At 41.8% G+C, this 16,025-nt stretch overlaps 1 protein-coding gene across 5 annotated transcripts in view; it reads right to left on the bottom strand.

Moving 5' to 3' along the window:
* LOC144595149 (dachshund homolog 1-like) overlaps positions 1 to 13,731 on the bottom strand; it is a 475,075-nt gene extending 461,344 nt beyond the window's left edge. For all 5 annotated transcript variants that reach the window (XM_078402268.1, XM_078402266.1, XM_078402267.1 and 2 more), the window contains exon 1: positions 12,664 to 13,731. In XM_078402268.1, the coding sequence (XP_078258394.1) occupies positions 12,664 to 13,196 (533 nt within the window). In that variant the 5' untranslated portion in view covers positions 13,197 to 13,731. The remainder of the gene's footprint in view (positions 1 to 12,663) is intronic.
* Positions 13,732 to 16,025: the final 2,294 nt, after the last annotated feature.

The raw sequence follows: 16,025 nt of genomic DNA on the forward strand, positions 1-16,025 counted from the left end.
TGAGGGCAGTTTAGTTTAGCTTTGTTTAGTTTAGTTTAGTTTAGAGATAGAGCGTGGAAACAACCCTTTTGGCCCACCAAGTCCATGCCGACCAGCGATCACCCTTACACTAGTTCTATACTGCACACTAGGGACAATTTACAGAAGCCAATTAACCTACGAACCTGCACGTCCTTGGAATTTGGGAGGAAACCAGAGCACCCAGAGAAATCCCACGCAGTCACAATGAGAAAGTGCAAACTCCATACAGACAGCACCCATAGTCAGGATCGAACCCGGATCTCTGGCACTGTCAGGTAGCAACTCTGTGTCATTGTGCCGTGATGGACTGGGCTAAGTTCACTACTCTCTGTGGCCTCTTGTGCTCCAGTGTGTTGAAAGTACCTGCTCCACATGTCGGCAGACTGCCCAGATCGTGTGATCTCCCTCCCCACCTCCACTTTCATGTGACAGTTGCTGTCGTCTCCCCTTCTCTTTGCTCTGACCATGCAACTCTATGCTAACTGGTTCAATGGCCAGAGACCACCAGCGTGGGCAGAGGGGCAGCACATGGAGCAGCTGGCTACAGCTAATTCCCCAGCAATATAACCCCAAGAATCATGATGCAGGGTTTCAACCTGAAACATCAACAAATCTTATCCCTTCTCCCACAGATGCTGCTCGAATCATTGAGCAGTTGGATGTTGCTGCATATTCCAGCATCTGCCCTCTCTTGTGCCCAGCAATAACCACACCTGTCGAAAGGAACCCAGAGTTCTGCGATTGCACAGATTGCCCTAGATCAGTCAACGTTGGCCTTCTTTCACATTATCTGCATAGTCCAAGTCCAAGCAATGATGGCATTGGAGCGGTCACTGTTGCATTACTGCAGGAGTGTCACGTTGCCAGCATAAATGCATACAGCTCAAAAAGTGGCCCTTTAAAAAATTCCATTTAGGTGCATACTTGAAAATATTCCGACTCCCGGATCACCAGCGCCACAATAAACGACTGCATTCGGACAACACCTTTCAAGGAACCTGAAGACTCGCTGGGCCTGGGTATAATATAAGACAACAACTTCAGACGCTGGTACAAATCGAAGGTACTTATTCACAAAATGCTGGAGTAACTCAGCAGGTCAGGCAGCATCTCTGGGCCTGGGTGATCAGTGAGATGACAGCAGGAGAGTGCACGCCATCACCGGCTCCAGGCAAGGGCAGCCTGTGAAGCAATGCGATTGGTGAACAAGTGAAGGCACCATCCTGAATAAGAACAATGTCGTCAGACCAGCCTTTTTCCTTCAACGAACATCTCTCAAAACTGATTGTTTCGATCACGTTGCGGTTTGTGGGAGATTGTTGTGCAGACACAGGCAAGAGGGGCTCGTCATCACAACTGTAACTGCACTTTGAAAGTGCGGACTGACTCGGATTGAGAACGCCGGGTTTACGGACAGCTCATGTTATGTAATGAAACCCCAAATCGGACCTCTGTACCAAGTATTGTTCCTGGAAACAGCAGGACTAGCTCTTCCCCCCCCCCCCCCCCCCCTCTCTCTCTCTCTCTCTCTCTCTCTACTTTAGGTACATTTTATTATCCGTCTGATGTGCTTTTGATGCCATTCACTGCAATTCCGTGGAGGAATTGTTACCATATCGAATAATTTGTGTGTGCTTTCCGATGTACGGACAAAATCGACTTAAGGACGTCTCTAATAACGGACCCCGTTTATCGCCTTTGAAGTAACGCGATTGGGAAACGAGCTTCGGTACCATCCAGAATGGGAGCAGTTCATATAAAACACATTGGGTTGTATTCACAGGCATTGTATGAATACGAACCTTCCTCGGTCATGTCCCACACCCATAAAACCGAACTCACTGGATCACTCTTTTTTTCCCTGCCCGTGAGCACCTTCGTTTCCAATGGTTCCAAAGTGGCATTTTTAATGCAGAACGTGGACAATCTACATAATAAAAGTGGCGTATTAAAACCCGGTTTCTTTGCAGCTGTGTTGGATGGTATCCTCCACATTCCATATATCTGCAGCGATTCACATGGCCAACGTGCTCCTCCTGTTAGTTGCCTCGTGTGCTGAGTCTGTCTGTTTTCACGCTCATTAAAACACTATTTTTTTAGCACAGTTCGCGGAACAATTTTGCATTTTAACCTAACAGTGCACACTTTCAACAGAAGCCCTGAAATAAAACAGTTGTGCTCATGTACGCCTAATAACATCTCCCCTGGTCCATCTGCTTGTGTTCTGTGAATTCTTTTTTTTCGTAACTGGGGCCTGATATCAAAACAAAACAAAGTAATGGAAAGATTGCGTCTTCAAAAAGAAAACAAAATGTTTTGAGCCATGAAAATTATTTGTCTTCTCCTCCGCAGAAATAGGTCATCTGGTCATAATTGCAAATCTTGCAATAAATCACTGCAGGCCAGCAATGAATCCTGTTTTAATAATGAAACAATGCTTATTGGCATGCGATGTCAGTTTGGCTTAATTCTCTCTAGATTCGGAATAACCAATCCACAATCTGCAATGCACGGACGACACCAGATAAATCACTCTGCTAAATGATAGCCTTGAAGGATCATGTGAACCTCTTTAAACTTCAACCGTGGATTTCCCAGCGATAGATTTCACATTCTATTTACCAGGCAGGAATTGAAATCTCCGATGGGTTGCATTAAGCTCTGCGGAAAGTCCATCTAAGCGGCTCCCCGGGCACTGGGGAATAATGACTGGAGACCTTTTATTTATCATGTTTTATTTTTTGCTATTCCCACTGCACTTTCCAAAGGACTGCTTAAGCATTTTTTCTTCGATTCGCATTCGTTCTGATATATTTAAACGATTTGATGTCAGTCTATTCCTTCGAAATTGCTGAGTATTAAAATAAAACAATCCGGGTCGTCTATCTTGGCATTAAACAACCATGTTCTTTTACCCATTACGATTATTAATGCTTTAAAAATATTAGCTTGCCTTTCTTCCTCCTGTAAGGTCATCATCCACTTTGAAAGACTCAGATAACTTTCCTCCTGGCTCCATAAATCTCTTAATTTCCTGGTCTCCTTTAATAAATGCAGCAGTGTCTTTGGGACTATGTGAAGTGGCAGTGATGGCCATTTCCCGCTTACTCTCGATTTGTGTCATTTTCATAATTGTTATGCAATGGAACCGCTCGTTAGCAAGTAATTGCTAGTGGGAAATATTGTGGTAGCAATTCTAATGTGCGCGGAAAATTATTTTTTTAACCTATTCGTTCATTTACCCAAACGGCTGTTTCTTTAGCACATTTAAGCACTTTAATTACAGTGGACCTTCTGGTCTTCCATAATAATGTCGCTAAATCAGCAATTGTGCCAGGGAGTTCTGCTTTGCCATCCTGACGATTCTGTTCATCAAACATCTTGGTTGTCATACACCACTGGCCCTTGTTAATCGACCCCTGCCTCTATTCCCCACGCCACCATCCCAACTCCATCACCCCGCCCACACTAACCAACCCTCGTGCTTCAGCGATCAGAGATCACTTGTATCTGGCCCTCACTAACTTTCATTCACGCTTTGAAGGTAGACACAAAATGCTGGAGTAACTCAGCGGGTCAGGCAGCATCTCAGGAGAGAAGGAATTGGTGACGTTTAGGGTCGATATCCTTCTTCAGACGTCTCGACCCGAAACGTCACCCATTCCTTCTCTCCCGAGATGCTGCTGACCCGCTGAGTTACTCCAGCATTTTGTGACTACTTTCAATTTGAACCAGCATCTGCAGTTATTTCCCTACACTTCATTCATGCTTTAATCACTCCATCGCGGTGGCAAATGCTCAGTGCGTGGAGACACTAAGAATGCAAACTCCTCCATTCTTCGACAGGGTGTCACGATGCCTTTGCAAATGACTGACTGAAAGGAGAAACAGAATTAATGATCCAGGCCGAAGATCAACCCGAAACGTTGATCTCGTTTCACTTTCCCCCAGATCTCCCGTCTGACTAGCAAGCAACGTGGTTCCCGCATTTGTATAGTAAATACAACTTGGTTGGTTGCTCAAATACAACAGAGTGGGAAACAGGCGAGGCTCAAGTGCTTCGAAGAGTGCTCCACGCTACCAAGATATGGCAATCTTCGGTCCCTCGGCAGAAAAGCAGAATGCGCATTAAACTTCTCTGCCACACAGTTAATGAAAATATTTTCTTTGTTTGCAGGGATTCTGCTAAAAGATTGTGAGTTACGTTGGCGTTCATAGAAGCGGTGAGACCTGACCATTTTTCAGCACTCTGTAACTAGGGATCTTTGCAGCTCCATGCACTCGCCTTGTATGTTACTAGAGTTTTTGCCTTAAAGCGCTAATCGCGGTATTTTTTTGTGTTTCTGCTAACCAAAAGTGAGCAAAAGTGACCCCAAAAATCCCCTTATCCTTACGTTTGCAATTTTGAAGTGCAAAATAAAGATCCGCAATCTTTCTGACCAGTTGTGAGATTGTTGAATCCTTTCAGAGAGTAAGTTTTCTAGTTACCTAGGTGACCCACCCACCCACCTCGCCTTTTAAAAAAAAAATTGGAGATGTTCTGAGGTCCATCCCTGTTTGCAGATTCCAGCAGAACTCTTCCATGGTAAGCGACGGAAATCAGCCTGACCTGAGCTAATCACGATCGCCCGATCTCTGATGCTGACGCCCTCTCGCTATTTCACATCTCAAATAAAGGGTTAATGCTGGAGCGACATAGCAGTCGCCGCATTTCCGACCAATCGGTGGGCCGGGTTTCAGCTTACCCGGGTTAAGGGTTTTTTTTAACATAAGAATGGAGCTGTTTCTGACATCCCTGCTAAAACTGTTGACTGTTTCCCCCCACCCCCAACTCCTTCTCCGGCAAGACACTCGAAGACAAAAGCTGAAATGTATTAACCACAGCAATTCGTCATCGCTCAGATGAAAAGCAGGGGCCAGAGAGCTGGAAAGCGTGTGGACTACGTCCCCAATGCTGATAGATGCTACATTGACATTTCATTGGAACATTCATTCTTATAGCTATGTTATGCTACTCAAAGTTTGGAAATGAGTGGAGAGATAGTTTCTTAAATTCCAGCCCTGTCATTTCCAATTTTATGCTTTTTGGTCATGCTTGTATCTAGATTCAGCAACATCTATTCAGCATATCAATCCTAATTAGAGGATCCGCAGCTAGAAAGGATGGGAGATGGGCGATTTGCATAATTTAATCATAAATACTCAGTGATACATATTTCCAAATGCGTTTGTACAATTATCTTTCCACCCTTAGGGCAATCGTATTAATATGATTAGGCAATATTTCTGCAAAAAAAAAAACAGGCAAGTGTGCACTCTTTTTAACTGCAGCTTAGGGCGATATGAAAAATTAATTAATTTCTGAAGAAAATCAATTTCTGTACGTGACCATATTAAGCACACGCCTAACCAAGACCCGGTTCCTGTCTCCTTCAAGTCTTCTCGGCGTGAGGATGTCAGCTAAGTGATATTGCTATAAAAGGGAGAGGAGATGTGTTCATTTAGATTTTTTTTTTGGAAAGGGTTAGTCACAATTAACAATCAAATTAAGGTCAGTTGTACACATTTGTGCAAAACGTCCCTCTGATCTGATCAGTTTTCAGAAACCAGCAGAATGTGCCTTTGGTTACCATAATTGATTTATTCACTAATTCACTACCCAACAGTAATGCATTCAAAAATACATGACAGTGATATTACAATACAATTAGCAGTCATGGTTTCCCCTCTCCGTGAAAAATTATTTCACCAGGCATCAACTGAGTCATTAACGACAGTGCATTGGACATTTTGAGAAGGTCAATGCACAATTTGAAGATATTGGCGGCGCATTTGGATTATTCATAGTCGCGAATTACATCCTAAATAGATAGGGAAGGAAGGAAGTGATGTTGAAAGAGTCGGGGAAAGGCGGCAGGGCACAAAATGGACAATACATGTGTTTGCATAGGGGAAGAGGCAGGAGATGGGAGTTGATGGGGGTACTGCTCGGAATAGTACGGGCCAAAAACTTGTTTTCCATTGAAACACAGTATTAATGAATAACATTTCTCTTTAGGACAGCAAAGAATTTGAGGTAAGTGTTCATCAGCTCTTCCAAAGTAGCATGAAGCAATTCAGCACGGCAGTTTAAATGAAAAAGAGCATTGGGTGTAAAAGTACAAAAGTACATGTTGTAGTTCCAGTTCGTTCCACTGTAGAAAAGCAAAGCGCATTTGGAACTATGAACTTTTTAATTCTATTTTTCATAGCTGCGCCAAAACACTGCAGTGATTTCTGTATGCTTAATCCCTCATACATGTAACAGAATGAAGCATCCTCATAGACATTATGCCGCTGTTTATATTTGGTCCAGTGAAAGCCTAAATTCCCAATCTACGAAAGCATTCTGAAAATTGGGATCAGACTGCGTCATTTTGCCTTGACTAACATTAAATCAATTTATTAAATTATCTCATATCTGCACACTATGTCCCTCAACCCCACTGACCTTACTTTCTCGACTTTTTTATCTCATGCACCGAAGCACACACCAAAGCACTGCTGATGTGGAATGCTCAAAGCTCTGTGTCCTCTCCTATGAGAGTTGGAATGGCCAGTCCCGAAAATGATCCAAGCACCATAGTACTCTTTACAGTGCAACAATACCAAAATACCATAATAGCTCTGTTATTTCTCACTGTTTCCTTAAACATTCCCATTCTTGATCTTTCCCGTAAGTGCTGGACTTCTAGCATGGAGTAATGCTTGTATTTTCGAACAGAGCAGTCAATCAGTGAGATTTTGGCTTCCTTAAAAAATAATGGAGAAGCCAGTAAAGTTGGAGAAATACACAATCTCTAGAACTTTACTTTCCGGTGATGCTTATCAATGGCCAGTCTAAATTCAAGGGGCAGACTTGGCATTTTTTTCTTGTAACATCTTGAGTTAAGTTCATACCATTCATATTTGCAAGCCTATTAAGATTTTGATGCCTGCCTCCAATCTTGAGGTATTTTCAGACATGTGATCATGAAATGTTGCAAACTTTGTTGGACGATCTTCAAAATAAAGTACCCAGAAGAATGGCATGAATGCTTTAATTTTGGTAGGTCCAACAACTATTTGTATAGGACACCTAAAGATTATCCCATTTTAGCAGGTCCTTCCAAAGTGATTTGATTTGTGATAGTACTTAGAAACCAAAACCTTTCTTATGATACATCTTGGCCACAAATATATAACGCAGTGGAAACCATCACTGAGTTAGTGAGTCCCTGAACGACCAATGGTAGCCGGATGGTGTTACAAAGCAAGAATACAATCTGATTAAAGATTACTTGAATTCTGATTGTGTGTACACACGAACTTTCAATTGTGATGTAATGGTTCCTGAAATAGTCCAGAATGATTATGATTGATTTCAATCTAACACAACCACTACCAGGTGCTTTCAAAGGCAATTGCAGACTTGTGTGTGGCAGTATTGGCTAACTACCATCCTATCATTAAACTCCCTTGTGCCATTGTGTTCACTACCCCTTTTCCCCTTGCTCCCTATTCAGAAACATAGAAAGTTTATTACAATTATATTTTCCAGAATTATCATTCCCCTATTGTTCAATACTGATTCATATTCATATGCAATTAGGTTTCAAACAGCCAGACTTTGCAGGTACATCATATACTTTGTTATGAATTTTGGTTACTGTTAGGTGATATAAGATCCACTTTATCATGACATCACTTTCTGATGACTATAATTAGAGTTTATCAAGTAGTATAACATAAAAGTCTGTTTCATAAATCTAAAATTGTGTCATGATAGAAAATTTAAAGGAATTTTCACCCTCACTCAAGTTCAGGAAAAAAGTCTTGTAATGGTTTTATCATTGTTTGTTCAATGAGGTCCAAGTAATCTTCGCCTATCAAGTTTCCTCACTGTGCTCTTCCTGTTAATAACTATACTCCTTACAATGGCTCCAAAATCGTGTTACATGAAACATAGATTTATTTGGTCAAAATGACATAATATAGTAATATTTTGTTTTTTCTAAATGTCTTAATTTTTTTTCTTTTGAGAATAGCTTATTGTTACACAGAAAGTCAAAATAAAGCTGGTTATTTCAGAAAGCAAACAAAGTTAAGGAAATTTCTGGTTAATGTAATAAAATAAATGCTTACGAAAAGCAGTCCAAACTGCTCAAATACTTGTTGGCAGCTTACAATTTGCATCCGTAGATTATTCTGATCTGTATTAATAGTACGCTAATCAGATATTGTTTTTCTTAGACACATATATTTTTCTCCCTGAATCGAACTGTATTTTTTATACATCAAATAAGCCCAACATATGAGATCGTGCAGCAATTCTAACCAAAGGCATACTTACCTCTCAGTATCAGTTGTGGTTTCTTTACATATAAACAGAGCTCCTTCCTATATACATTATACAAAGAAAAACTTAATTTATGTCACATTCAAGTGACAATGTAAAATATAGCATCCCATTTGACTTATATCAAACTCAGTCACACTTGTTTCCTTCCTATTCCTTCGCTCACAGAAGGACCCTTGACCCTCTGAAGATTATGTATTGAGCACGTACACAAGAAAACATGTTAGGTATTGCACGAAAGCTCTGTTTTGGGTTACTCTTTTTGCATCTTGACATTAAACTGCAGTCTGAGCAGTTAGCAAGCAGGAAAGAGTTATAAGTTTCTGGATGCTTGTACATGTAATATTCAGTCGAAGGTTGTTTGTACTCCTTTGAAGCAAAACCAAAGTGAACACTTTGGACCAAGCAAAGTAAATCGTTAATGTTACTGCAAGTATCAATTCAAACAAAATACTTGAATTTTCAGTCTCCCACTTTATGCAATCAATTTCAACTGGAATTCAACTACACACATCATGACAATCTTTACTTATTGGGGAATTTTGCAGCCTGCGTCTTCCAAGACGTTCTGTTCTACATGACATGTTGCTAATGAGCAGATTTGGCTTTCTTTTGAGATTTTTTTCAAACTAGGTGATGTCTTAAAGACTGTCTTTAGGAAGAATAACAATCTTATGTTGGGCAAGCAAGAACTTGAAAGTTCTGTAATCTATTGTTAGATCAGTTATTGCATAATAAAGATAATACAATAGTTAAGCATGTAAATTGGACATTTTAACAAATTTTATTTTGGAACGAATCATTTGGTGGAACAAATTTTCATGTGTTAGCGTATTTGGATAATTCCTGGAGAGTAAATGAGCTCACAGTCCTGAACAATAACACAAAGCATTACAGACTCCCAATCATTACCTTAACCAATTTGAAATTATACTGAAGAATATCCAACTGAAGAATATTTTGAAAGTACGACTAAAATTCAATAATGGTTTTTCTGACTTTCTCTAGGATGTAATATATTTTCTAAATGGTATCATTTGAGAACTGCACACAGAAAATAAGGTTTCAATGAGATGTTTTAATAGTAAACTGTAGTATTGCAATTGAGACCTAAAACTAAAATGTACAATGATCTGGCAAATCACTTTGCTAATAAGAACATTTGTACAGTGTGTGCATTGAACAGAATATTATTTCTCAACCCTACAGGGAATGCTCTTTATGACACCAATGAAATATGATGTAATGCATTTTGTTCAGGCTCACCTAGATTATCCAAATATAGAAATGTTATAATTAGCCATTGATCTATTGAAATAATGTGTTGAGAATATCAGACAAACATTTTTTGGGTACTGTTACGGAACAGGATTCATAATTTTCCAGAAATTATTCCACCTTGTCTTATCATGCCAATGTTAAAAATAAGTAATATCAGATTTTTGCACCTTAGTAGTCAGAAATGGATTATGATGATATATTAGGCAAGTTCCTATTAAGCTTTTTCATATGCATCTTCAAAAATCACATTGCTAGTTTTCTACTCAAATACTGAATGGTTAAGATATATGATTGTAGTCATTGATGATTAAATATGTGCATAATCATTTACAGCAATAAAAATATTCAATATTACAAAAAAATTCAGACTTCCCATATTTTGTATTTCCTTGCATCACACGGCTAATTCACATGATGACTGCATGAGCAAAACTTTCACACACTATGAAGTAATTCAATAGGTGCTCGTTGATGTTTAGAGATTTCCATGGTCACTCAGTAATCTAGAAAATGCTTTAACAGTCATTTACACTTATTGGTGGACCAAAAGAAATCACTATTATGATTGTGAGCTGTGTCAATATGAGGCAGGTTAAGTTACGCTTTGCAAAAAAAATCATTTGAGCCGCTGATAAATTGCATAATAGAGTCACTTTAATAATTCCATTGCCTAAGCTATTTTGATCATCCTGAAGGGTAAATTGATCTGTAGCTCTCTGTGAAACAATAAGCATTAAATGACAGATGTGGCTAAGCAAGATGTTGTAACCTTGTCTCATTGGTTTAAGTTATCCATGGTCTAATTATGCTTAAAACCACACTCCCCCCCCCCCCCCCCAAAACTGCAACAAGAATAATTTTAAATTTAATTTTTAAATCTGTGGAACGTTACAGCAGTAGCCAGATAACATGTGAAATCTCTTATAAGGGAGGTTAAAGATCACCCATTTAATCATGCTTTTATCGAAAGCTATGACAACTTTCAACAGAGGTGTCATCAAGGTAACATATTTTAAAGCAACTCTTTCATGAGATAAGATCGTTTTACTGAACATTAGACCGCATTGTTCAGAAAAAGATACCAACACTCTTAATACACTAATGGATTCTTCAGTGAAACATAACAGGATAAGGGATAGTGCATGATATTGGAAAGTATCAATTTAACTCTGTATTCCTGCAAATTATAAATTTAGCTCTTGCATGAAGTCATTTTGACTAAAAACACGAAACACAGAGCCGGCCCTATTACTTTAGATCAACAGAAACCTGATGAGGGCAAAGGATGACACCAGTATGGGTGTTGTGCATGTTGTCCTTGCAACATGTGATACTGCCAGACTCTTTTAAATTGATGTGGATCATTAAAGGGCACAGTGCAACATACACGTCAGAACTCAGCGATGTGCCATATATTCTAAGCATAAAAAGATCAAAGTGAAGCTATTAATGGGTGGTGTAAAAGCACAATTGTTGGCAGCCATCTGGTACAGCCTGTTATTTTGCAACACATCATATTAGCGAGAATGCACTCAATGGGTTTTTATCACTTGAAACATTTATTCATGAAACCGAACATTAAGTAATAAGAAAAATAAGTCGAGCGTTTGTGCCGCTTACATCTTATCTCTCTTTGAACTGATGTGGCTAATTATTACTCAAGGATTTAGTAGATTTTTTTCTAAAACAGATTAAACATTAATTTGAACTAAAGCAACAACAAAACTGAAGACTTTTGCTTTGAATGAATATACCATGAATATAATTCAGAATTTCCCCGAGATGCCTACTCGCTGGAACATATGTTCCTAAGAGGAGACAGACGTGGGCTCATATGGCGATGTAAGCTTGGGGTTGTTTAATTGTTCTGAGATAAGGTGTGTGAGGTAGATTGGAGAAACCAGGCGGGGTGTGAAAGCTTAAAGTTCTCGACGAATATCTTTCTCTACTCCATAGAACAGAACACTCCCAAAGTTTCCACACAAGCTGACTGAACATGTTTTCGCTTGCGTGCAACAGCGAATTAATGAACGTGCATTAGAGCATTACTTTTGAACAAACCTTACATCAGTTCTAACCTCTGAGAGAAAGAAAGCGAAACATTTAAAACCACTTAACGTGCGCCCTGTGATTAGATTGGCAGCAGATATTGGAAAGATGAAATCCGATATAACAGGCGATGAAAGGTTAATTAACCGGAAACATTAATCCGTAGTTCCTTCCCCACCGATGCTGCCTGACCTGCTGAGTCTTTGCTCGTCTCCCTTTAGATCTAGTCTCTAAACTGGAGGGGGTACGATAAATGGGAAGCTCGTGCTTTTTGAGTTTTTCTTTTATAAACCTTCATTAATTCTGGTTACTTGGAGGGAAGGGGATGGGGAAGGGGAAGGGGAAGGGGATGGGGAAGGGGAAGGGGATGGGGAAGGGGAAGGGGAAGGGGAAGGGGAAGGGGATGGAGATGGGGATGGGGGGAGCAAATCAAACAGGTGGCGCTGATGGCGTTGGGAGCGCAGGAACCCGCAGCGTGTTCGCGGATAAACGCTGAACTTGGATGTGGGTGAAGTGTGTTAGAGCAGGGAAGTCCCAGGGAACTGCAATAAAGAAGTGGCAGGGCAGAGCTCGGAATCCCTCCGGAGAGTCCCGCTGTGAAACTCACCACTTTAACCGTGCGATTGGCAAGAAGGGGCTGAAACTAACCAAGCCCTCACCACCCCTCGACCGCAACCCCACTCTAAACCCCCCCACCCCCCCTCTCTTTCTCTCTGAGTGTGAAATGTTATTCCCGCTTTTCAGGAACTTCAGTTCCTGCCGATTTAAAATTAAGAATGAAACTTTCACTTTCACAGTGCTGGGGGGTGGGGAGACAGAGACACAGAGAGAGAGAGAAGCCTTGGTTGCCCGCGGCTGCTAGTTCTGTCCCGTCCAACCTTGCCCACTTAGCTTCCTCTCGGGCAGCCGAGTCGCAGCGTCAGCGGGACACTTACCTGGCATTGGTACAGTCGTTGTAGAGGACCTCGAAATCTTTCCTGGAGATCAGTTTGCAGCGGTTCACCCCGGGCTGAATTGCCCCCAGCCCTCGGAGAATGCGCACTTGTTCCACATTGCAGACCACCGGTGTAATATCCAGCCTCTTTAATTTGGTGTAGACAGTGTGAAGCCCCCCGACCAGGTGTTTGAGGAACAGGTCGAAAGCCTGAGGCAAACAGATGAGCTCGTGTCCGTCCACGGTGAACGAGGCCACTTTGGCCGCTCGCAGCTCGACCATTTTACACTCGTTGTTCTGCGGTGTGTTCTCCACCGGAGACGGCGTGGAGTAAACCGGCTTGGAGCTCCCGTCCGCCCGGTATAGAGTCTGTGCTGCTCCGGCTCCCCCTCCAGTCGCCGAGGACGCAGGAATGGACGAGATGGCCGGCGAGGAAGAAGAGGAAGAAGATGAGGAGGAGGAAGAGGACGAAGGGGTCGCGATCAGAGTCTGATTCACCGGAGCAGGCGGGATCAGAGCCATCGGCGTGGCCATGGTCGCTGGTACATATAGAATTTGGTCAAACACCCAAGCGCCTCAATTCTCCTTTTTTATAAGAACCAAGAATCATTGAACAAAAAAAAATGTTCAGTGTTGGCTCTGTATTTGATCAAAGTTGTCTCTCTCTCTCTCTCTCTCTCTCTCTGCTCAGGAGTCCATCACAGGCTTTGTTGAAGTTATGTTTAAGATTCTCAGAGAGCAGGTCCGCCGGACAAACACACACACATACACAACACACACACACACACACACATAACACACACACATACACATCAAACGGAGAAATAACTTGTCACACGGTATCCCGGGGGCGGAGCAATTAAGTTTCCAGCCAGGAATAAATCAAATGGCACCCTTTACACTCGCATCAGAGAGAGAAGCACGCTGATTCGTACACGAGAATAGTTAGGATAGAGCGCTTCAAGTGGGACGGAACTAGTTTACGACAAATCGCTTCTCTAATATAATAATTGCAATGTGAGATATATGTGTGCTTGTGGACATCAACAGTCGCTGTGGAGGATCTCGAAGTCTTTCGTGGAGATCAGTTTAGAGCGGTTCATATACATACACATACACACACACACACACACACACATATATATAGCGAGAGAGAGAGAGAGGGAGGGGGGAGGGGAGGGGGGGGGGGGGGGGGAGAACAACTGTCCGACATCTGTGATTCACGCATCCGGCATTGTTTTAGCCGAATACTAATCAAGGAACAACAAATCCAAAAATTTGCACCGAATCCGCAACTCTCCGCACACCTCTTCAAAATACAAAACAGACCTCTTCACCCTCTACACCCCCTCCCCCCCCCCCCACACACACACACACACCCGTCCCGCCCTCCATCTGAATAAATCAAACCGAATTATTGCACTGAAATCAATGCGTTCACTATCTCATCGCCAAAGATCTGAAGGCATCAATGGATCAACTTTGCGTCTCCACGATGGGCCGCGTACTATCTTCGCTGTCAGTGGGTTTGTTGTGTGTGTGTGTGTGTGTGTGTGTGTGTGTGTGTGTGTGCGCGCATTAGTATCAATTTACTTATGAGTAAGAGTGATCCAAGCCACAATCGCTTCTACACCGGAGCGCATCAATCAGTCTTCTATCAGTTCCTGTACTAAACATGTGAGGTTAAAGAAAGAGGGAACGCAGAACAACAGTAACTATTAAAATGAATCTTACATTGTTGGTATAATCTGCTTTCACACCCAGGAGAGAAATAGCTGCAGGACCCCCGCTCCCTCTAGTCCCTCTCGGCTGAAGCCTGTCATTTTATATGAAAAGCGTGAAGAAATACCAAAGTTATTAAAACACAGCGGGACAGAACGAACAGGTCAGCCTTTTCAGCGGCCGTCGGGTAAACAATATACCTTAGCCAAGGGATTCTGTCACAATTAATACACACAGAGACAGAAACACACACACACACACACATACCAAGCAAACAACGGCACAAGGACTGTGCCCAGTGCGTTGATTTTGTACACAAACTCGGCATCAACACTGCAGGATTAAATGTAACCATTCTGCACAAGAATAGCGCACGTATTAACAAGTAAACTGGCTCTAAACCATCGTCCGTGGATTTTTAAAAAAAAAGTTGGGCGGGTGACCGGAGTGGGAGATTGTTGACGCGGGACAAGAGTAAAGTTTCTAATGCAAATATGAAAAATATTTTGAGTGGCAGCATTATTGATGCGTGTGTGTGTGTGTGTGTGTGCGTGTGCGTGTGTGTGGGAGGGAGGCGGGTAGTGGGTCTTGGGGGAAACTCGTTTCTTTTCATTTCCCTTAGCATTTTTTTCCTTTCTCAGCGGACAGCTGAGACTCAAAAGTCACGGCTTCTAAAACTGCGTTGGGAATAATTGGAGCTTCTGCAAAACAATCACATAGAATTCAATGTGCAGTTAAAATGACATATATTTACCCCTCCCCCGTTTTAATTTAGAAAGGGAGACCACAAATTATGTTTCAAAATAGAGAATTGCTGCTCTTTAAGTGCAGAAGCGACAGATTGTGATGCGAAATAAATCAATAAGATCATTTAAAATTCAGCGGCTCCGAGACGAGGGCTTCAAATTGTCCTTTTGTTACGTACCAAGCTCAAGTCCCAGTTTATAGTCTCAACGAGGTACTGTCAAGAACGCCAACTCGACACAAACCTTATTTTTGGGAGGGGGCAATTGGGGGTGGGGTGGGGGGAATTGGTGAATTGAACAAACTGCTGACTTAGTCACTACTATCTCGATTGGACCAATGGTTGATCGATGCGGGACTCATTTATATTCATAAACAAATAGAAATCTCCCCGAATCGGATTGTCGTGCATCTGGGCACAAAGTTCCCCGTTTGTTTTGTTTTTCAACAGGTCGCCGCGCACACGCACACACACACACACTCTCTCTCTGTGTGTGTCTCTCTCTCTCTCTCTCTCTCTCTCTCTCACACACACACACACACACATGCACACACACACACACACGCTATTTTAGTCTTTCTCGATCCAATCCGCAAGATTCGGTGAATGGAGAGCGTGTCCCGTTACTTATATTTCCCCCCTAAAAGTGTTTGTCATTTTGCAGAGGCTTGTACATGCAAGATCAGAAGCTGTGAATAAACATGATTAATTCCCAAAGCAGCTGACAGTCAAATATGAAGTTCATTTAAATGGTGACCAGAAGAAGCTCATGATTAATAGATGCAAGTGTCGGACTGATATTCCAGGCACGACCCAATGGTAATTGTATTTGCTTTTAATTGAAGCCAAACCACTTCAAGAACTCGCATTTGAATTCATGTGGAAGGGAAAGAGTG

Source organism: Rhinoraja longicauda, chromosome 7 (genome assembly GCF_053455715.1).
Source record: "Rhinoraja longicauda isolate Sanriku21f chromosome 7, sRhiLon1.1, whole genome shotgun sequence".
Taxonomy (NCBI): domain Eukaryota; kingdom Metazoa; phylum Chordata; class Chondrichthyes; order Rajiformes; family Arhynchobatidae; genus Rhinoraja; species Rhinoraja longicauda.